The sequence below is a fragment of the Aquila chrysaetos genome, chromosome 2 (assembly GCF_900496995.4).
Source record: "Aquila chrysaetos chrysaetos chromosome 2, bAquChr1.4, whole genome shotgun sequence".
Taxonomy (NCBI): Eukaryota; Metazoa; Chordata; class Aves; order Accipitriformes; family Accipitridae; genus Aquila; species Aquila chrysaetos.
In genome coordinates, this window is record NC_044005.1 from 38,074,037 (window position 1) to 38,097,803 (window position 23,767).

Below are 23,767 nucleotides of genomic sequence, written 5' to 3' on the forward strand. Positions count from 1 at the left end.
AATGAATAAATTAAGGTCACTAAAACTTAAAAATAATTCTCAAAGCTGATATTTTGATACTAGTAAGGAAGATTGACCTCAGTATCAGCTGACAGTTTTAAAATTCAGGATTTTCTTTGTTGTTCATTCTTTAAAAAAAAAAAAAAAAAAAAAGGATTCAAAATTCTAGCCTACTTGACTTTATTAAAACAAAAGATAGCTGACCAGCCTCTTGTGGCTGAACAGATTTTTTCAGATAATGTGTGAGAACACATACATCCACTTTTTTTTTGTCTGCTTGAGGATTTTTTACCTGGGTTTATATGCATTATAAGTATGATTCATATTCCTTGCTTTAGGTAGTTTCTCAAGTACTTAATATTGAGAGATGACATACTTTGCAGAAATTGGGATTGGTTTAAAAAAATGTAAATTTGTTGACAGTCTTTAAAAAGCACCAGTAAAGCATCAGATTAGTTCTTGAAGCTCAAGAATGTAGTACATGTATAGCGTTCTGCAAACTTGTAGAAACTGGTTATTAAAATATGTTAAAACTTTATGGTCCAAGCAGAACTCATAATCTTGTAGGTAAAAGATGTGGACTTTCTTCTGGTGCAGATGACTTTCAGAACTCTGACCATAGATGTTTTTTTCATCCTTTTTATTTTAATGTGCTAAGACTAAGCATAATTTTATCTTTAGAAATTGCGTAGTTTACTTATCCAACACTCATTCTATAAGTAAGCAATATTTAGTTGAGAGAGATATATATGCCATATGTGGTAGATATACATGGAAATAGGTATCAAAATAACAGTGAATATTCAGTGCATCAAGATTAGTTTAGCAAAGGATTTATTTTCATATTGCAAAATAGTTTCTCTTTCACATTTAGCTATACATGAGCTGCAATTACTGGATCTTTTACGTATTGGTGATTTTTTTCAGAGAACTGCTGCAATAGGAATTTAAATTTAAACAGTGTATCAGCTTTTTTTATTTCTACTTTTACTGACTTGGGGTCCTTTATTTTGGATTCAGATACATTCTGCTAATAAAAGTCAGTGTGAGTAATGGATAACTAATAAACTTGCATACATCACTGCTGATTAAAAAACAGAACAGCAAAAAAAATTTTGGTAAAAACATTAATAATGATAAACATTACTTTATTATGAATCTTGTTAACTCGTACCTTATTTGTATTTTGTTATTTCCTACCTAGAAGTGGAAGAACTGTTAACGTCTCTTAAGCATATCCAGCACATTTTGGTAGACCCTCAGAGCCAAGAGGATCTCTCTCTCATTTTACAGCTTGTTCAAAATACTGATTTTCAGAATGCATTTAAGATACACAATGCTGTTACAGTGCACATGAACAAAGCTAGCCCGCCATATCCTCTCATCTCCAATGCACAAGAACTAGCACAAGAGGTATGTACAGTATGCATCTCTGTGATATATATATGAAACCTATAATCATAGCTGTTGTTGAAATATGTGCTTGTCAAGCTTGTCTGAGTTATTGAATGTTGAATATGAAAGGGATTATAATAGTCACTGATTGCTGTATCCGGTTTTTCCAGATTTCCAAACAGTAACCAGAAAAATATTTGGGGGATAAGAGCTCCCTTTTTAGCATGGATAAATATGTAACAGAAAAGGTACTATGTTTAAACATAGGAAAAGGGAGCTGTTATGAAAATCTAACTCTTTTACCTTCAATATTCTTTATTCCAAACATTCAGGAATTGAATTACAGTTCTCTGTTATTGTGACTTTCCTCTGAGTTGAGCCATGGTTCTTAAATTGGGAGGCATCTCTGAAAATACAACCATACTGGAAACAAGCATTCTGCTTTAAAGTGAGCAACAGATCCCTTAATACTTAATTTCAACGTTTTAATTACTGCTGTGATGGTCAGATTACACTTATTTTTTGTCTGACAGATGACAGCTCTTTTATAAGATCTGATATGTCTTTCAGAAGTTATTAAAGTATACTTTTAGAAATTTACTTGAGCAAGATTTTTTAACTTTGATCTTTTCAGTCAGATCTTAACTGTTTGAAATACTTTTACAGTTTCAGCCAGGTTAACTACTTTATTTGAGGCTTATTCACTTGAATGTAGATGGGCAGTACCTGTATACAGTAAGCATTAGTAGTAATTTACAGAAAACTCATCAGATACAAAGTTGCTGTGAACAGAACGAGTTTTCACATGCGGCTGGATGCAGCTAAGACCCTCTGAGGGGTTGCTCGATAACTTTATCTTCATTTTCCATGGCCTGGTGCATGTATATTTCAGTGAAGTGCGGCTACACCTTATATGGATATATATTTGTTAACTTTAAACTGGCTAGCTTGAATACCAGTATCAGTCACTGCAAGTGTAGCACTGTAGTGTTCAGCAAAGCTGGATCCAGAGGCTGGGTAAATGCTCTAGCATTTAGCACCCGGTGAACCAAACTTACCTGTTCAAAACTGACTCAGCTACACCAGTTGGAGTACCTGAGCCAGTATATAGCCATTCTCCAGTTGCTCAAAGGCATATCACTCCAATTTCAGTATGGCAGCAAGTTGATTTTTTTTTTTTTTCCCAGTATCTGGTTTTCTTTCTGCCTGAGGCAATTCTTTTCAACAGTTCTTTCCACTCTCCTTCCTTTTTCTAGACTTAAACCTTGTAAGTCAAGGAAAACAGCATTGTAGCAAGCTTGAAGTTCTTTTGCAGAAGAAATTACTGATTCTTGAGGGACATCATTTAAATGTTATCTAAAGCTGCAGTGTGCTGATTAAACTGCAGCTCAGGATTTTCCTGTTTACGCTTGTCAGTAAGACTGTGCCAAAACCAGGTGGGAGCATTTTACATATGAGCTTCCCTCTGGCTTATTCATCAGCCTGTAGGCTGCTGTAGGATCCTCACTAGGCTTCTTCGATGTCTGCAAGCCTGAAGGAACCTTTTCAGTTAACTTCTGTTTGTAAACTACTTCCCCAAACACCCACTTTGCACAGGCTTAGTTCGGGATTTCATTCAGATACAAGCCCCAGAGTTTTTGAATCTTCATTTATACTACAGGATGTTACAGATTTATCTCTTAAGAAAGCTGTTTTTTCCCCTTCATGGATATGATGTCTTTTTATTTGCTGCTTAATAGAAGTTTCCAAGAAGAAAATATGCCTAGGAAAAATATAAGTCTGTTTTCAAAATTTCATATTCCTCCCCACCTTCCCTACTCCTCATCTTCCCAACACATTCCTCTCTTTTTTCAGGTGATTTGGTAAATCCAGAAATCAGAACTTGATGCAAAGCCAGTTTTGTGTCCCTTAGCAATCCATGAAGAAGGTTAAGCATAAAGAAAATATTTCTTTAATCTCAAATTTTTAAACCAATGGAATTTTGTCATCGCCCTATTACATAAAAGGCAAACATATTCTTGCACTTGTTTTGATTCTTCATCTCCCATCCCTGTCTTGTCCAGCCTTAAAATTCCTGAAAAGTCATTATATTGCATATGTCTGTTCCCATTTTCAGATGTAATCTAGTTTCTCGGTGATTCAGCTTCTGGTGTATTTAAGTGACTTGTATTTTGCAATATGTTAAATAGCATCCTGAAATGATCGAGCCAGAAATTCAGGACAAATATTTCTGTGACTGACAGAAGTGTCCTGAGAGGAACACCTTGAGGCCTCCATTCACATGATTCTGTATGTCCTAGTCTTGCCTGAATAGAAGATCTTATGCTCATTTTTCAGATCCTTTATTCCTTTTGGAAAGGCTCCTGCATTTGTTATGGTAGCCGTATGGGAGGAAATTACTTCTACTTTATTGATTTGGGTTTTTTTTTAACCCTGACAAAGTGTCTATCTTGCATGCTCAGGTTTTTTCTTGTACTGTCATTTTTGGTTATGCCTTTTGCTTTTTCCATCCCTAAACGTAGGCATGGGAAGCTCCCCCAGATAGCAGTTTGTTTACTTAGTTCAGGGTGTTTTTGAAAAGACACTTACAAAAGCCTGGATTTAAGATACGGATAATATCTTGAGGATAAAAGCCACAAGACATTACAAGAAAAGAATAGCAGTTACATGCATAACATTAATTTTTAAATGGTAGGTAACACTAATGTGCATATTTTAGTGCACAGTTCATCAGTGGCAGTGTACAACTCAAACTGTTTTGGAGTGCATGTCCTAATTTAAAGCTACAGACATGTTTTGTTTGAGGCTTTATGGTGTGGAGGAGAACCTGTTCTAGAGCTCATGCTTCTGTAGCTCTAATGGGAAAAGACACTTTGCAACACAATTTCATATTGCAACATGAAACGTCTTCCCTTTTAAAAAAAAAAAAGTGAAAATTCATATTAATTAAACTATGCTTATGGAAGTGTGTTTGGGGGGAATTATCATTTGCTACACTGAATTCAAAAAATCTGTTTACATTTACTCTTTAATTGATGATTTGCTTTTATAAAAACGTGTATGAACAGTGTGTTGTGAAAACTTTTTTGTTTTTTAATTTTTTAACCATAAACACCACGAGTGGAACAGTACATTTTATTTTTCTAGTCCTCTTTAGGAAATTCTTAAAATTAGTAGTACACTTGTACAGTTAACTTTTCCCACCGATTCTGATAACCAGGCACCAACAACTCAAGATTTTTTTTTTTTTTTTTTTTTTTTTTTTTTTTTTTTTTTAAGAAACTTTAATTGAATTTAGAAGGTGGAATGAAGCACTTGAGCTTAGGGAATTTATTTTAGAGAGCTAATCTTCATGTAATGTGGTATACTCCAAGTCTTAAATAAAAATAGCCAGCAAACATCAAGTGTAATTAAATTGATTTTCAATCCATTTAAACTTGGCCAAGATGGGGGCAAGGATTATGGGAACATGATCTGAATCTTGACCTTGTAATAATATTTGATGCAGCATTCAAGATGGTTTGTAATTTTTGGCCTGTAACAGCACATATCAAATACCTTAAAGATGTTCTTGCTATTAAACATACGTAATAGGCTCAATTTTTATAGGCTGTGTTTCTAAAGGTTTCGGGCTGGCTGCTGTTCACTTCAGCAAGTGCAGGCAGTTAAACTAGATCAGTACTTTTGAGAGGATGCACTGAAAGCTTTTAACTTGGTATAAGTGCATTACAATGTGTATGTATATTCCGTCTGACAGTCCTGCTCACCTGAGAGTAAACAGCAACAGGATTTTGCAGGTGTGGTTAAATTCTGAATGCTTAATGTCACTCCAGTGTGTGCCTCCCCAGTACATGCCTCCAAATTGTGGTGTGTGAGATGAAACCAAATTGATAGCTTTTTGGGGGCTGCTTGAACTAAAGTTAATGTGATTAACAAAAACTAGGCTGAAGAGTTAAGAAAATGTTATTATTGCTGCATATTTAGCATAGATTGCCTATGTCTGCAGTGTGTCACTTCTGGAATGACAGCCTATATTCAAATTTCTTCATCTGATAAAACTGTGGGATTCATTACCATGAGTTACAAAGGAATCTAATATGTGGCAATACTGGTATAATAAGTGGTGTATATAGCAGCCTGAAGCTTTCCTAGTGCTTCACTGAGTAAAAAAAAAAAAGTATCTTTCTCTTAAGGCGGGGGGGGTTATTAAAGTTTTGAATAATTAAATTATTCAAAGCAGAAATTCAACTTGAATAAAGGATATTCATCACACACACAGAATGACTGGTTGGGCCTGGGTGCTTTCTTTTCCCCTGTCAAATGCCCAAATTCTGACCTTGCATTCAAAAGATTGTCTTGCTTGCAGGACCTCTAAGTTGCTTTCTGCGTAGGTTCTCCTGTAAAAGGATCATAAAGATTGGATAAATAAGGCTTTAAAGCTTATTGTAGCTTATTCAAGAAAGGAGTTGAAAGTCCTTTGAAAGTTAGAGACCTTAAGTAAACCTCTATGAGAAAGTCTTTTGTATAGGAGAATCTCTTCTTTCAACACAGAGGAAAATTTGTTAGTGAAATATATCCTATACAGTGCTCTGTCTGCTGTACGGCATCCCAAAATTCAGGCTAAGCTGGGGATAATAGCTTCCTGGCCAGTTCAGAGGTATAAATGGTCAGGCCTCTATGAAGCTCAGTTCTGTTCTCTATGGTTTTAAAGAAATCAGTTAAAAAAATTATTTAAATCTGGCTTCTTGTTTGACTGTTCTAAGCTATACTAGGTTTGTTCACCATGAGGCATGTTCTAGGGATGTCAGAAGGATATGGAACTTGTGCCAGGTTTATTGCTAAGCATGGGAACTTGTTCCATGTGACAGTGCTTGATTGGCAATGTAAAGATCTTGCTCCATGGGAACAGTGCATTTAGTGGCTTCTGCTAGAATTTAAAATGATCTTTACTGGTTTTGGTACTGTCACCTCGTAGCATCCAAGAGAGTTGTTAGTATTTCTGTAGATAATTTCTCCTAGGATAGAGGTTCTTCAGACCTGTAGATATTGTTAAATCATACAAAAAGCTTCATTATTTTCACCTTGGAACTTGTGGTTTCTTGATTCTCTGTTATGTCACATTACCTCATCCTTAAGACTAAAAAGCTCTTGAAAAAAATCTTTTCTGTCCAACTGAAAGCTGCTGCTGTGAGATGTGTATAATCTACTCTTGATGTCTCTGGATTAATTTGTGCTTTTGGACTTGTGTGCCTTTGGTCAGATTAGGCCAGAGGACAATGGCTGTGGAAAGTATCTTCTTCAGCCTCACCTTTAGGTAAGAGGGACTTCCCTGCCCCTGGCTTTCTCTATAAGCATACCGGTATTTGCAAGAGATGATCGCAAGGCATGTCTGGTAACTGTATGAAGAGGCAAACCTTTTTTAGCAACTGAAGCTGCTTGAGCAAAACCTGTCTTTGTGTTAATGTGGATTATTTTGGAACCAGCCAAAGAAACCTGGTTTTCTGGGACCTTTTGAAGTTTTGACTCGTACACTTTCTGAGGCATTGCAAAACCTGGCTTGGAATCTTTGGTCTTGCTGTTGGTGGAAATAGTTTGGGGAAAAATAAACCATCTTTTAAGGAAAACCATTTTTTAAGGAAAAGGGAGACTAGTCATCTTAGTCAGAAATGAGTTCATTTTAAAAGACCCAGCATATTCGCACAGTAGACTTCGGTGTGACAGATTTCACTATCATGTTCCTTTCTAGAGTTTAATTTTTTTGTGTGCATCTTTGTGGTAGCTGAGCTCATTGCCAGTCTCTGGTATTGACGCATCTGTGTGATGCACTGAATACCAGCTTAGATTTGGTAGGTGATTACTGAGACAAGATATGCTGGAGTAGTCCTGTGGTCTCACGGCATGTTTTCCTAATGTGTACCAGATGAAGTTCAATCAGCCAGTGTAACAACTACATGGATATACTTTACTTTCAGTAAAATGAATAATTGCAACTAGGCGCTTGTGCCTGGGGAGGGAGGATTGATAAATCACTGGTTAGATTAAGAGTTTTACTACTTGATTTCTTTTTAGGTACAGAGTGTTTTGAAACCCAGTCACCATAAGGATGGGCAGGAGCTTAATGCTTTGCTGAATGCCCCTCACATGCAGGTAAACCAAAATGAAACTTCTAATCTAATGGATGTATTGATGCTGTTTTCAGTATAATTTTTTTTTTTTTTGCAAATGTCTTGGGCTGACTGGGCAAGGATGGATTTTATTCTTCAACTCTGTGCAGATCTCTTAGTATTTTCTAGGTTGAGGAGTTTCCAATTTCCAGCAACTAATGGAAACTTCTGATCAAGTGTAGTGCACGAGTGTATTCAGCCCTTGCTACATTCTACATGTATTACAGGGTAATTTGCACATAAACAATGTAGCAATAGATCAGTAGGGTCAGGGCAACACATGAGCTGCTTTGCTTATCTATGTTTGGTTTTTTTTTTCTTTGACAGCTGTTTCATGCTTACCTTAGGGTGCATAAAGGGAATTTTGTCCTGTGGTGGTGGTGTAAATCCATGAGTAGTTTTCGTTGCAGTAACTTCTTACATCTGTATCCTCAGTCACATACATAGTAAACCAATGTCTGATTTTTTTTAGGAAGAAGAAGCTGTAAGCACAGTCACAGTTGTGTGTTCAAAATTGCTTTTTTATTCTTTTCCAATCTGAAAGGAAAGTTTTGGAAAATTAGTAGGTGCTACATAGCTTTGATAAATGATTTTTTTTTTTTAATTGCTTGAGTCAGTTTGCAATATTCTGTAACCTGCAAAGACTATTTGAATTGCAGAATTTCATTGAACTCTTACTATTTTGTATACATATAAAGTATGAAATTTTCTGTAACTGAGCTGATTTTGTTTCACACTAGGCACTTTTACTGGCTCACGATAAGGTTGCAGAACAAGAAATGCAACCAGAGCCTGTGACAGATGAAAAGATTTATGAGAATGTTGGTGTGTATGGAGGGGAGACGGTTAAAATAGTTCGCATTGAGAAAGCTCGGGATATTCCATTGGTAAGTACTGGTACTCACTCAGTTATACGTAAAGGAGGTAAGTGGTTGGTTTTGGTGTTGGTTTTTTTTTTTTTTTTTTTGTCCTTTGCAGATTCCTATGAAAGTTTTGGTATTTGAATGTGGATGTGATGTTTAACTTGTAAACACTCTCCCTCCCTCCTGAATGAGAGATAGTCATAGACGGTAAAGTTGTGTGTATCTTCATATAGCAGTAGCTGTACTACCATTTAAAATCTGTACAACTTCTGTCAACTTGGGTTTAGACAGGACTTGTTGACAGAAGTCACTATCCCAAGCTTTGCTGCAGGGGAGCTTATAGCCTTGTGCCAATCACGTTTGGTTTTGTTTGGGGTTTTTTTGAGGAACTCTTACCTATTTTGCATCTTTGAAGTAAATGTTTCCTTAGGAATACATTTTTTTAAAAAAAATTGTGAATCTTATGGTGTGGAGCAATTCAATTCTTCAATCTTCAGTGCAGCTTGAAGAAATTAAGTGGTGTTTTGAACTGGAGCATTGGGTGTATGCATCCGAGCTGTTACTTGCACCGGCTTGGAATATATACAATAGATGGCTTTGAGTTTCATATATATAATAAATTAAGAATGTGTTGCTACTACACAGGGTGCTACTGTTCGCAATGAAATGGATTCTGTTATCATTAGTCGAATAGTGAAAGGAGGTGCTGCAGAGAAGAGTGGGCTGTTACATGAAGGGGATGAAGTTCTGGAGATTAATGGCATCGAGATTCGTGGAAAAGATGTTAATGAAGTTTTTGACTTGTTGGTGAGTTGGACACTTCTTGTTTTCCCTGCAAAAAAATACTCGTTTCATAAGACTGAAGCCTTTTGGCTCTGCTTGTACTCATATTTAGCATTAGTTTAAAAGTATTTTCATTCTGATAGCTAGTGTTTGTATGTGGGGGGCTGTTTCAAGTTTTTTTTCTAATACATAGTATGATATTAATAAGTATAATGGCAGTTATCTGCAAAAATGAAGCCTACAAATGTGGAAGAGTCACGCTATCTTATTGAGACTTGCTTTTAATGATTTCTAAGAAAAACTTTGTTTAGCTCTGAAAAGACATGATTTTTCATCTTTGTCTCTGGTTGGGTCCACAATTAATAAGATGTGTGGCTGTGTGTGGTAGTGTCTGACTGGGATGGAGGTAATTTTCTTCATAGCAGCTTATATGATGCTGTGTTTTAGGCTAGTTTTAGACTGAAACAGTGTTGATAATGCACCAGTGTCTTAGTTATTGCTGAACAGTGCTTGCACAGTGTCAAGGCCGCCTCTGTTTCTCACTGTATCCCCTGCCCGCAAGTAGGCTGGGGGTGAACAAGAGGTTGGGAGGGGACACAGCTGGGACAGCTGACCTGGATTGACCACAGTGATATATCATGCCATATAACATCATGCTGAGAAATAAAAACTGGGTGGTGAGTGATTGCCTTCCCATCACTTGTTGGGTTGGGTTTTTTTCCCCTTCACTTATTAAACTGTCTTTACCTCAACCCATGAGTTTTCTTGCTTTTGGTCTTCCAATTCTCTCCCCCATCCTGCTGGGGAAGGAGAGTAAGTGAGGAGCTGGTGGGTGCATACGGGCAGCAATATCCATAGATGAAGTTGTGTCATGCTACAGTAAGGCTAGTTTTTAATGGACAATTTTCATCTTTAGTTGGATTTTTTCTGAAATTTGCTGTTAAAATTTTTCAGCTCATGCATGGAATGAGGGCAAGTAGAGGCAGAAATGTGGGGGGGTTTGATGTGTTTTTAAGCCATTTGAAAAGATTTTTACAGTTACTTGAAAAGACTTCAATCTCCATGTGTTTTTTGGATCAGAGCTATCTTGAGATTCTTCATGCTCTGTAATTGTCTCCATTGCCATCAGTATTTTTTTTTTTAAACCGTATTTAGCTAAGTCCTGTGCTTCTGAAAAGAGTGTTTTGTAGACGCTTGACAGACAATTCAACTCTGGCAGTTTAGTTCTCTGCAGAGCTTGTTCTGCTCTTGAGCAGCTCCTGCAACCTAAAGTTACAGAATAAAAGCTTTAAAACCACAATACATTAACACAAGAGCAAATTACTTGCTGAAAATAAATTAAAAAAAACCCAAACAACCCTTACATTTTTAAAAAATACATTATTAAAATCATTAATTTAAAATAATATTTTTAATTCCTTATATGTTGTCTTCTGCATTTTGTAATGTGGAAGTGAAGTTTTAAAATGCTTCAGTCCCCCAAAAATACTTAGAACAGGAGAAGGAAATTACTTTTGTTCTTAATTTTGCCTCACCACTTGCTACTCAAATGATAATAAACTCTGCATGACTTCAGACAAGACTATTCACACGATCATTCTGAAATTCTATGCATTCCACGTGGAACTATGCATGCTGACCGAAAATTGTGGATTTTTGTTTCCTGCAGCCTAATCATACTATGCTCAGTTATGTTTATTTAAGCCTTAGGTCTGAATTTTTTGAGATACATGCATTTGCTTTTGTTTTATACAACAGAAATTGTTGTGTTACAGTTCATGGAATGATGTATAGGAAGTGAGACACATGTAGACCTTGTCACAGGTTGGCACTTGCATTTTATCTAGATATTCTTTGTGTGCAAGCACACTCTGCGTACAAAAGTATGCAAACAAGTAAGAATTCTTTGAAGCCAGGACATTTATTATGTTCTACTTTCTTAGTAGGAGTGATTGCAATATTGATATCAAGTACTTTACAGATGCAGGATTTGAGTGTTAAATTTTTAAACAGTGTTTATGTTAACAGCATTAAAATAATAGTAAAATGTTTAGATTTGAAAACACTGTTCCACTTAAGCAATTTTAGAAAAATAATAATCTTTTATGTATTTTTTTTTCTTCCCAGCATAGATCTACTGGTTGGTATTTTTGTACAGAGCAAGAGAATATTATTCTCCATTTCTCCTAAGCTGCTGCTTGACAGAATTGCAGCTGCTCCATTTCAAATAGAAATAGTTTATGTATAGTCAAGAATGCTAGGCTTTTAAAATCTGAATATCAACATTTGGCTTTCTAGCCTGTCACTGAATCACTGCATCTGTATCTGTACTATATCTTTTAAACCAGTTAAGGGGTGGATGATGTGCTGTTAGCAACTGCCTTTTATGGGAATTTTTGAAGCATTTTCTAAAATATGTTATCTATTAAAATTCTTAACCTTGAGCCATATTTTGATGCTGTATATGAAGAGTCTATTTTTTGTCTCAGGCTGACATGCATGGTACTCTGACCTTTGTATTGATTCCCAGTCAGCAGAGCAAGCCACCTCCTGCGAAAGAGACAGTTGTAAGTAGCTCTACATAAGTCCTTGAGCTTGGTGATACATACCTTGTTTTACCAGTAGTGTGTAGAAAGTTCTTCTGTGGGTCAATTACACTGTGGAACAAAACCAAACTTAATCGTTTAAATTGGTTTAATTGTTACCAGACTAACACCATCAATAATTTTCAACAATTAGTTCAGGTGTTAATGTGAAGCTCTTAGCATAATTTTTTCAGTTTCTAAAATAGTAAGAAATTACAGAAGTAGAACTGCCTGTGCTTCTGAAATTCTATTTTGAAATTCCCAATTTCTCTATTTTATATATAAAATATAATATATATATAAAAATAAAAATATATATATATATATAATATATATATATAGATAAAAAATTTTGATTGATGGAACTTGCAAATAGGCTTTGGAAGGAAAAGTTTGTATACTGGAAACTTTGTTCATTATCTTTTTAGCTAACAAACTTTTCTTGAGACAGCTTTAACAGTTTGAAGAAAGAATGCACCGATTTATATGACAGCCAAACAAAAACATTAATGGTTGGTGACAAAGTAAAATATTTCACAAGTGAAACTTCACCTCAGGCCCAGTAAATGGGTTTCAATCTGTGTATTTATTAGGTATTTTAAACAAATCAGAATCTCTCTGATTCTTTTTGAATGCGAAGAACTTAAATCAGTAGCTGGGGTTTTTGCCTCCTAAAATGGTGAGGAAGTTGCATAGACTTTAGAATTAACAAGAGTTAAATTCAGGCCTTCACCTCCAACGTAGCACAACTGTGTCTTTTCCATTGCTAACCTAGATAATGATTCCATTCCAGTATCTCTTGTATGCCCCAGATAAAGTTTCCATTTTATAGATTCTTGGAGCTTTTATATATTGGAGCTCTGCTGCAATCACAGGAAGATGGGGTGTAATTCTTCAGAATTCACAGGGTTTTTTTTCTTCTGTTTTTACGTTTGATCTCCCACAGATACACGTGAAAGCGCATTTTGACTATGATCCCTCTGATGACCCTTATGTCCCCTGCCGAGAGTTAGGCCTGTCTTTTCAGAAAGGAGACATACTCCATGTGATCAGCCAAGAAGATCCAAACTGGTGGCAGGCTTACAGAGATGGAGATGAAGATAACCAGCCATTGGCAGGCCTTATCCCTGGTAAGTAAAGCTCTAGAAAAAACTTGACAGCCAGTTGTTCCCATAGCCACAGGAGCAATGTTCTGGTTTTCAAAGACTCACATATCCTTAAATATCCATTGCCTTAAATATCTGTGACTTTGAACCTTTTGCAGCAGAGCCTACTGTTGGTTACGTAATTCACTCACTTAAAAGGTTGACCTTTTAGAGGCATCTCCATGTATAGATGTTAAATGCAGAGTAAAGCTACCGCTTCCACTGCGGTTCACCTTCCACTGCGGTTCACCTTCCACTGCGGTTCACCTCTCAAGAGCTACTCTCCTCTTCCTTTACTCCTCTGCCTTGGGGACTCTGGATTCAGAGTTCCCTCTGCTGGCTGTGGCAGAAACGTGGGACTTCAGCCTGCTCCTTCTCTGGAGAGGAGAGCTGCTGTTAGGTTTCTTACTGTATCGAATAGACTATTTGAAAAATATATCTTTTTCATGGTAACTGTCCTGTAGTTTTCACTTAGCAAGCAGCTTCAGTTACTTGTAACAGTCATGCTTTCTTTCTAACTGTCGGGGGCCTTTGAGCAGTAGGGTTTTCAGATGCTGAAGTCAGTATATAATTTTTGCATTGAAATATGTACTGCACTCTAGTTCATTAAAGATCTGCTGATCTGTTAAACACAGTGAACAAAAGACTTCTCAGATTCCATAGAATATCACACTGTTACTTTATGACATTTGAGTAGGTTAAAAGGAACACTGATTTAAATATAGGCTAATGTTTTTCAAGCTGAAGTTCAAAAGATTTAGTATAAACAGAACACATTTAACATACAAAAATAATTAGAAAACCATATCATCATAGTGGGGAAATTTCATCTTTCCAATAGTTTCAATTTTCCAGGCAAAACTGTCCAGAATAGTACAAATGCTCTGCAAGTCTTTCTTGATGAATATATTTTCAAAGCAATAAACAAGCTTCGCAGCAACTTTAGTTTCTCTTTTTAAATTTCTCTTATATTCTACTAGAACCTTCAGAGATGTAAAAGCTTAGGAAAAAGTAAAATGAGTAAGTCATTAGAAAGTATTGAAATGGTTTCTAAATGTTAACTGCCTTTTTTTTTTTTTTTTTTTTAATGCGTTAAGGAAAAAGTTTTCAGCAACAGAGAGAAGCAATGAAGCAAACCATAGAAGAAGACAAGGAGCCAGAAAAATCAGGTTGGATATATGCTTTCCAAGGAAAAAAAATCTCATATAGAGGTGCTAATTAGTGGTATCTGGAACCTTGTCATTGTGGAGTTGTAGAAAATTCTTCCATTTTTTGTACTACAAGTGGGATGATTCTTTGAAATTCTTCATGTAATTACAGGTCTGAATTTAGCACTTTGTTGTATAAATCACGTGGGTTTTTTCACAACTATGTGCAATGTAATTAGAATGATGTATGGGAATTTGGAAAGCCCCTTTTTTCATAAAGAATTTTATCTACCACAACTCAGTTGAAGTCCTTGACATGCAACATTTGCTTAATACACAAAACCAGTGTAATGAACTGAAGAATATTAGTGCCTTTTCAAAATTGCAGAATAAATTCTCCACTTTAAAGATCCAGATAGTGGGTGGGTTAGGAAGCTTTTTACTATATGGGTATTTGATTGTGATGATTTCTATTTTGGTTAGGAAAACTCTGGTGTGCGAAGAAAAACAAAAAGAAACGGAAAAAGGTTTTATACAATGCAAATAAAAATGATGGTAAGCAAAATCTTTTGCACTGTGTGCTCACTTATAAGCAACTATAAAAGATTCTACAAATAGCCTTGTGTGAAAAGAATGCTGAAATTCAGGATATGATGTTAGAAACAGTGCCTGATGATGTTCTGGGTGGGAGCAGTAGTATGGTTTGTAATAACATTTAGTGAAAGATGTAAAAGAGGTGGCAGGATTTGTAGGGTCATTTAGTGTCTTTATTAAAGACCAGATGATAGGGATTAAAAAAATAGATAGCTTTTTAGGCATGGAAGCACTCATAATTTTACAATGATGAACCATTTTATTATGGTTTTGTAATATCATCTCACTCTGCATAATTAAATTTAGTAAATGGAAACTTTCTCCACAGACAGTTTGTAGGCTATTTATACTATATTTTTACAAAAGTACTTTGGGATTGGGATGATTTTTGTTGTTGTTGGGTATAAAGTGTTATTCTTGTAGTAGAAACTTGTTCCTTGGCAAGAAAGTTGTTTGCTGAGTTTACGCTACTACTTATATCAGTAGTAAGTGGAAATACATTTTCTTTCTCCAAAAAGGGGGGAAAAAGCCTCATCTTACTGGGCAAGTGATGATCTTTGGGGTTCTATTGCTTTGGTGACTTGCAGTTAGACGCTGGGCAGAGAGCGAGGAGCTGCCTGAAACTTGATACTGCATGACAGGCAATACATGCAACTAGCAGTAAAGTATGTTGTAACTATTTTATTGTTTCTCTCTCAAGATTATGACAATGAGGAAATTTTGACCTACGAGGAAATGTCACTGTATCATCAACCAGCAAACAGGAAACGGCCTATTGTTCTGATCGGCCCACAGAACTGCGGCCAAAATGAATTGCGGCAGAGACTTATGAATAACGAAGTGGATCGTTTTGCCTCTGCAGTTCCCCGTAAGTTTGATGGGCAGATAAGATTGCTTATGCTAAATGTTGTCCGTAGACAAATCCTCTTGTGTTGAAAATAGTAATTAGGAGTTTGAGGGTTTTGAGCAGGATATAGTCAGCTCTTGGATAAAGGATAAATAAAGTTACATCTTGTGTGGCATGAAGTAGCTTTGGTAAGTCAATGCAAATTCAGTATCCCAACACAGTGTTATAGAGGCATTATAAGACATGGATATATTTCAGTTTGGATCAAATTGGAGTGAGTAAAAGAAGTTCAAAAAAGAAACTGATACATTGGTCAAAGAACTTTTAACCTACATATCCTGCATAAATTTAAATTTCAGTGGCTTTAGTGCCTTCCCAAACCACTTGCATTTCAGTGAATTTTGTATTTTTAATGTCTAATGTATGCTAAATTAGGTTTACGAACAGCTTAGCAATATAATTTGTTATAAACAACTAATAGCTGTTTTCATGTTCAGAATGCAGCTGCGCAGGTGAAACTATTGCTTTCCTAGTTGACTATTTTTTTTTTTCCTCTAGATAATGTAAACAAGACCTCTAAATGTAGGTTCAGCCTTTGGCAACTTAATCTGTCCAGGGATATTTATTGTAAAAAATAAAATACTTGCATTTCTTGGATATTTCATCTGCCTGTTTTTTTGCTTGGTTAGCAATATGTCTCCTAAGGGTAATGCTTATTTCACGTCTTCAGTTCTACAGGTCTATCACTGTCTCGATTTCTTTTTTTTTGTTGCTCTTGTTTGTAGACACTACTCGGAGCAGGCGAGAGACTGAAGTAGCTGGCAGGGATTACCATTTCATTTCCCGACAGACCTTTGAGAGTGACATAGCTGCAGGGAAGTTCATTGAATATGGAGAGTTTGAAAAGAACCTCTATGGTACTAGCATAGACTCCGTGCGGCAAGTAATCAACTCTGGCAAGATATGCCTTTTAAATCTTCATACCCAGGTATGGTGAAGCTGTTGCCTGTCATGTTTTAATTGTAGAAGCTACTGTGAAAGTCTAAAGAGCTGTATTTGGTTTATATAAAATGAGTGTGTTTTCAAGGTCCATTTTCAGTGGTGTTCAGTGGACTCTAGTGTCTTATGAATACAACCTTCTTGTTCCGTGTTTGAAAATATACACATCTTGTATCAGTGCTAAAGGTAACAGGGGCCTTGGTTTCCAGGTACTTAAAGCTGGTGAGAACTATCTGAATTGAAAATTCAATTAAAATAAGATTTGTGTGTCTCAGTCTTCCAACTACTCTGTGAACTCTGAGGTTTTTGAAAATGGAGAGGAAGTTGTTTGCGATTATACTTGGAAACTGCATTTTGGGAATGTTTATGCAGTTCCATAACAGACAGGATTAAACGACATCACATCAACAATACTGAAAAGCTCTTTAACTATGACCTTTTGCTTATGGAGAAAGAAAGAGACAATATGCATACAGACTTCAACTTGGAAATTTAGTCAAATGTGGGAAGAGGCAGAGTCCTGGAACACAGCCCATTTTCTAATACATACGACATATATGAGGTCTGCTGCTGTTGTAGATGCTGCAAAAGAAGCCCTGAAACTCAGACATACCAGTAAAGTCTGGTAGTATTGAAGCTAGAATTTGCCATCACCAGTCAGGACCATGTGATACTTTACTACAATAGCTCATGGGCATTGCAAAGTGTGTAATGAAATGAAAACTCCTAACACTTTGAAAATTGATCTAATTCTGTGGTTACAAAAATCTATCTCAGAGGTGTTGTTTGTCCTGAGACATATAGAAGGAACCTTTTGGAAAAATCAAACTACAGTTTGGTTCTTTTTATTTCCTGTCTCTTAATGTAAATGTAACCTGCCAAAAAAATATGCTAAACATACAGTAGTAGTGCATCTGATACCTTGTATTTTAATCTTCAAAACAGAAAAGGTTAAACTGTAGTATTTAAAGACTCTTCTCTCTGTTCAAAGCTGATACCATTCCTTAGCATTGTAAGGAAACTTACTTCAATGCAGGTGACTTTTTTTTTTTTTTGGCTTTTGGATACCAAAAGGTATGTTCCTTCAGTTTAGTTATGAAGAATATTCTTGAACAAAAGTAAATGTTTGGGTTCCATGAACTTGAAAAATGTTGTAATATCAGTTTTGTAGGAAATGGTGACCGAACTCTGAATGGTGATGATAATAGTGTTACGGTTAATTATACTGCTGTTAACATATTGTACAATTGTCATTGTTTGAAGAGTATATTATCAATTATAGCATGTGAATAATGCATTGTTAAATGCCCTTTTCATGTGTGAAACTGTTAAATATTAAATAAATACTATTTCTGCAGTCACTGAAGACACTACGTAATTCTGACTTGAAGCCATATATTATATTTGTTGCACCACCTTCACAAGAGAGATTACGTGCTTTATTGGCCAAAGAAGGGAAAAACCCAAAGGTAATGTCCAACACTTCTTCTGAAACCATGCTGCTTTTTATTTACAGATGCTTTTGGTAAACATATACTCTTTTCTTTGGAATTGGGAGATGGTAATAGTACTGACAATACATGGGAAGCAGTGTACTTGAGATCTGTGTGCTCCGGGTTAGTAGGCAGACCATACTAAGGGCTCAGGATGCTTTTGCCTAATGGAATGTGAGCAGTATGAAGCAAGGGAATCCACTGCTAATTCAGTAATCCTGGGGCACAATGTCTCAGTTGGGGTCCCTGCAGTTAGGTATAAAAACCATGACCCTTTATTTCAAAACTGTGGAAAAACCAATTTTGTCTTCAAGTAAACCTGAGAGTAATTGTAGGGAGCAAATTATTATTGTTTTTCTTTTGAGAACTTATCTGCCCTTGGAAAAGCATTTACTTGAAAATATACTCCAAAACTCTTCAGATAAAGTTATTTTAATCTTGGTGTTGTAGGATCACTTTTCATGTTTCAACCACAGTCATGTCAAGATCTCAGTTTATGCAGTTCAGATCACTTAGTTAATGAGAAGTTAGTTCTGCAGAATGGAATTGAAACCCATACATTAAACCAGGATGTCTGACAGCTCAGAAGAGGTCCTTATCAGCTTATGAGATACAAAGTGCTTATTGCTAGGATAATGAAATATGTTGATCTTCAGCTTTTTAACTGAGATCTACCCTACAGTGGTTGGTGGGAGCACTTTGCCACCATAGTATCTTCAAAGTACTAATAGAACATAATGCAGTTCATACCGAGGAAGAACAGTCCTCCCAACATAACTTCAAGGGACCCCTGATACGGCTGTTGGTCAGGAATCATACCCACTGTGTTCTACGGCTGTCTTGTTTTGCTCTCCTTGTTTGAGGCAAGGGTGATGTATTGCTTGGATGCAAGATCTAAAAGTCTATTAAAGCCAGAGTCTGAAAACAGATTTTTCTTTTTCTCACAGCCCCCCTCCCCACGCATCCCACCACCCCCCTCACTCACCCCCCCCCCAAGTGAAATATAATCATAGTCTTTAAATGGGCATGTTTCCTCCTTCATAGTTATGCAACGAATGAAACTGTTTTCCATAAATACTTCATCTCATGTGTGTCCTGGGTTTTTTATTGCAGTAATTAAGGAATCCATTTGCAATAAAAATTCATACACTGATATTGGTGTTAAATTGCCTGTTTTCTTTCTGATTAATTGTATTGGAGTTGTATTTATTTCAGTTGGGTAAATGCTACTGTGTTAAACCCCTTCCCCTGATAGAGGAGGTTATTTCTTGCATGTATGCCTGTATGTGGCTTTGATTTTCTTAAGTGTATATAATGCCTAGAAAAAAAAACTTGACAGCCTGAAGTACCTTTTGAAAATACCCTCTTTAGAAAATTATCTCAAAAATTATACCTGAGTATTCTTTTATATAATACAAAAATAAGCTGCAGAAGAGAAAAACAAACACGCTTTTAGGATCCAAGTGTAAAAAAAATTTTGAAGTAAAACCATTTCTACTTTTCCCTTTGCATCACTTATCTACATTGCAATATTCTTGCTTTTGACATATTCCCTTCCAGTTCTCAAATAGTGTTTTCCATTTTTCTGCAATGTCATTTACCTGGTGCTATGGTGATTTGATCAACTTAAATGTATAGCTCTCACTGTGGTTCTCATTGCCGTTTATTGAAATATTTTTCAACAAATGATAGCTGTTGCCTTTGCTTGGTGTTTGTAGTGCTACATCTTCAGAGGAATGTTGTCTTGTTCTACACCATTCAAACTTTCTCTCACGCTCTGTCTGCCATCTCCAGTCTTTTTCAGAAGGATAATGGGCTTAGCAACCTAACTTATTTTTTGGAAACATGATTTAAGAGCCTCAGTAAGATGAATGTCATAAAATGAGCAGTGCTAGATCTTCTTCATTTACTTCAGTCTGGGACAGTTATTTACTGTTTGCCACTTCAGACTGTCCTTTCTGACTGGCCATGAGTGCCCTTAGCTTTCAAATATGTATCATAGTTCAATGTTACTGTAAACTTTTCAATAGCTGATAGTAATACCATGAAAATTTGTGTAAAAGACTTTTCTGAGTCGAGTTGTTACCTGTCCCTAATTGGTTGTTGTGGGAGAGAGGCTTACACACATACACTAATTCTCCTTTTTTGATTGCAGCCAGAAGAGCTGAGAGAAATCATAGAAAAAACAAGGGAGATGGAACAGAACAATGGCCACTACTTTGATACAGCAATTGTGAATTCTGATCTTGATAAGGCATATCAAGAGTTACTTCGGTTAATAAACAAACTTGACACAGAACCCCAGTGGGTCCCCTCTACCTGGCTACGATGAGAGAGCAATTCCAAGGGACAAACGGACTTCAATCTAGTAATCTTTCCAAGGAGATCGTGTGTAGGTCTGCCCAATTCTACTATAAATATGTGTGAGCTCTAGACTTCAGTGGCTGCATCCTTTGCCAGAGAAATGGCATATTACTGAAAAAATACACTTATCAGCTGGTGAGCCGATATAACTGATGTAAAGATTGTCCGAGTTTTCTTCCTCTGTGGTCTAGAAACGGAGATCTTGTCAGTACTAAATTCTAAAGCTTTAGATAATTTTTTTTTCCTAGCAACTACTTTTATACATAAAACCACCTTTTTTACCTAGAATCACCCTTATGAAATCAAAGATTTTAAGTGTGTGTGTGTGTGTATATACAGTCCATGCTGTCACTTAGTTATAAATATGAATGTTATTTAACACTTAACTTAATGACTTTGTGGGACATGATGGTAGTTCAGGAGCATAATTCTACGGATCATTGGGCGGAGAAATAATCTACACATGAAAACAACATTAATATTAATGAGAAATCTCTCCTCTAAAAAATACACAGAATGAAGATGCCGCTCTGGTCTGGAGCTGCCTTGTGAGGCTTGAGTTAATACTTTAATTCTCAAACATTCCACTTTCTAATAGCACTGTAATTGGAAAATGTGTATAATGTAAATATTTCTATCCTTGTGTCTTTTTAGTCAGACTTTTTAAATTTGCCTTCGCATTAATTTTAGGTCCAAAGATGAATATTATATTGATCTTTTAGATGTGATATTTTTATGGAATGTTCTTTAAAACATATTGACTGATTGGAGCCGCTGTTTTCTACAGATCTCTAGAGATATTTAGAAAGGCAGAGGTTATATTTTTGTGAAAAATATATAGTTATAAGACATGCTGCTTAAAAGTCAGCTTAAGTTCTCATGTTTTATAACAGAATACTGACTAAAATAGGCTGATATGCTGAACATAGGAAGATAGTGGGGTTTTTTAATCTCTGCAAGTGGTTCATCTTGTGGCTGTTGGTCTAATGGATAACTAACTGGAATTAAAATAGCTGAACGTAGCTACTGTTTTATAAATGAGTATTGTAATTCACTAGCCAACATATTGTCCTGCATTTGCTCAGTACTGCAGTGAAAGTATGTGTAAAACACTGGTAACTGACTGAGAAGTCACAAGAAAGGGGAATATTTGTAATAATTAAAACAAAAAACTTGAAACAAGTGAAAAAAAGGCAAGGTCTGTCTGTATCCTAGTGTGTTCTGCAAAGCAGCTCGGAACATCTCTGCATCCTTAAATGATTCTGAGCTGTGAAGGTTTAACTACTAAGGCTACGTGCCTGCAATAGGGCTGTTCTATCACTGAAGCTAACTGAATAGTAGTATTTTGGCTGTTTTGGTTTTGGGTAGCACAAAGAACCTGGACTGTGAATATCTCTTAACTTTAGCCATAGTGTTTCCTTTGTTCCTACAGGTAAAACACTGGAGTTATGTCAATGTGTAATTCACTCCTGTATAATGCTGAAGGATGAAAAAGTAGTTGATTATTTCTATTGTCTTGCATATATTCTTTCTTCAAATGTTAATGGAACAAATTCACACCCATAGTTAAATAGAGCGCTCCAAGCATAAAGCAGATATAAAGAAATTGTCAGATAACTATCCTAGTTACTGAACTAACATTCAGTATGGTTTTGTATTGAAAAATGGAAGTATAGAGTGCATTCCTGTCTTGTTAGAAAGCAATATTATTTGCTGGTTTAATTACTATTTAGGGCTGAAAAGCAATTAAGCAATTAGTGGGGATAAGTAATGACTCTTCAGAAAGAAAAGGGGTTGGAAACTTCAATATCTTTTGTTCAATTCAGTGTTAGAAATACTAATGTGCTGGCTGTTGGCCTAAGGGCTGGATATTCAAAACAATGGCTTTTTGCCTCACATTGCAGGCATGTTCACAGTTTAATCCATAGTTTATGACAACTACAATGTTCAGGTATATTGGATAGTCAGTGTTTCATGACAAAATATTTTGATCGATTCTACCCTTTTTTAAGAAAGATTATTGTAGATGTATTAGGCTTTTTGATAATTGACTCTTTCATAGCTGGACAAGAAGGTGGAAAGCAGTACAATGTGTTCGTTAAGGGTAACTTAGCTCAGCTACGTAGGTACTGTCCAAATTCTTGCAGTCACAATCAGCTCAAGACGGTTGCTGAACCCTCTTAGGTATTCAGTGTTTGTAGGCAGTGTCAGTCACAGTAAATCATGCCATTAATGTATTCGACTAATGTTTGTCTCCCCTATTTTTCTGAAATGGTGTACAGAAGCTGTTTTTATACAAATAAGCTTTTGAATGTAGACTTAAAGAATGTTGCTTGAAGTTCAGCTCTACTCCCTTAATTCCCAAGGCACACAGTACTCGCTGACATCCATGTAGAGAGGTGCTATGATAGTTTATAACCATTGTTAGCTTTGTCTCCTGCTGAAAGGAAAGGCTTGAGCAGCACTGAGAAATGTACCTGGCTGTCCATCTGGTGCCAGCTTGGACCTGGAACTACCTTGTGTAAGAAATTATTCTGCCTTCTTTAATGAAGAACATGTGTTAATTCCCTTGAGAGTAAAAAAGAATATGTAAACTTCATTGGTGAAACTCATCAACCTTATCACAGGCTTTGTAGTGAGCTGTATCAGACTGAAATGAGGGTATCTGCATTTTTACCAGTCCAGATTTAATTAAAAATAAATGTTAGCTGAATTGCATAGAAGAATTTTTGAATGTAATTATATGTGACTTTTTAAAATAGAAGATGGGGGGGTTAATGCCTTAAATAATTAAGGTAACTTTACTGAGACCTGTGGTTAGCCCCACATTGTACTTTTATACATGTATCTGCACTCTGTATTTTGAGACATCATGAACTGCACACTAATGTAAAAATGTAAAATATTTCTAGATTTAAAATAAATCACTGTACAATTTTACTTCTTGTAGTGGATCGTGGGAGTCTTCTTTCTGCCATTTGCTGCATGTGTGAAAGATGCTATGACCCATCAGTGCCCTAGAGGATGTTCTCTGTTCCTTCTGACATCATGCATCCAGTGGGAAAGGTAACATGTCCTCAGATCTACAGTTTCTCTCTTTTGAGCTGGACCTGTATTGTACAACAGAGTATGGACTTATGATTCAGCTGTGCTGCCTTCAGCTTCAAAAGAGAAAAGAAATGGCCTTGTGCTTCATACAATTATAAAATGACTTTTTAAAGGTGTTAATAGAAATTCATTTCCTTGTACTTACCCTGCATCTGCAGTTAAGTGCTGGATCATGTTTCAACCAAGATGCTTACCTTGAAGAGACCAGTAGTAGTGCTAAAGACAATGTACTAGTATTACTCCTGTGGCATGCATTCAGTTTGCCAATTGCAAACCAGT

At 36.1% G+C, this 23,767-nt stretch overlaps 1 protein-coding gene across 4 annotated transcripts in view; it reads left to right on the forward strand.

Annotated features, from left to right (window-relative positions):
* The window catches only part of PALS1 (protein associated with LIN7 1, MAGUK family member), a 60,365-nt gene extending 37,045 nt beyond the window's left edge, over positions 1–23,320 (forward strand). For all 4 annotated transcript variants that reach the window (XM_030030802.2, XM_030030795.2, XM_030030817.2 and 1 more), the window contains 12 exons: positions 1,205–1,413; positions 7,465–7,542; positions 8,300–8,446; positions 9,068–9,229; positions 11,695–11,772; positions 12,737–12,920; positions 14,033–14,104; positions 14,567–14,638; positions 15,378–15,545; positions 16,310–16,512; positions 17,882–17,992; positions 20,172–23,320. In XM_030030802.2, the coding sequence (XP_029886662.1) occupies positions 1,205–1,413; positions 7,465–7,542; positions 8,300–8,446; positions 9,068–9,229; positions 11,695–11,772; positions 12,737–12,920; positions 14,033–14,104; positions 14,567–14,638; positions 15,378–15,545; positions 16,310–16,512; positions 17,882–17,992; positions 20,172–20,348 (1,661 nt within the window). In that variant the 3' untranslated portion in view covers positions 20,349–23,320. The remainder of the gene's footprint in view (positions 1–1,204; positions 1,414–7,464; positions 7,543–8,299; positions 8,447–9,067; positions 9,230–11,694; positions 11,773–12,736; positions 12,921–14,032; positions 14,105–14,566; positions 14,639–15,377; positions 15,546–16,309; positions 16,513–17,881; positions 17,993–20,171) is intronic.
* Positions 23,321–23,767: the final 447 nt, after the last annotated feature.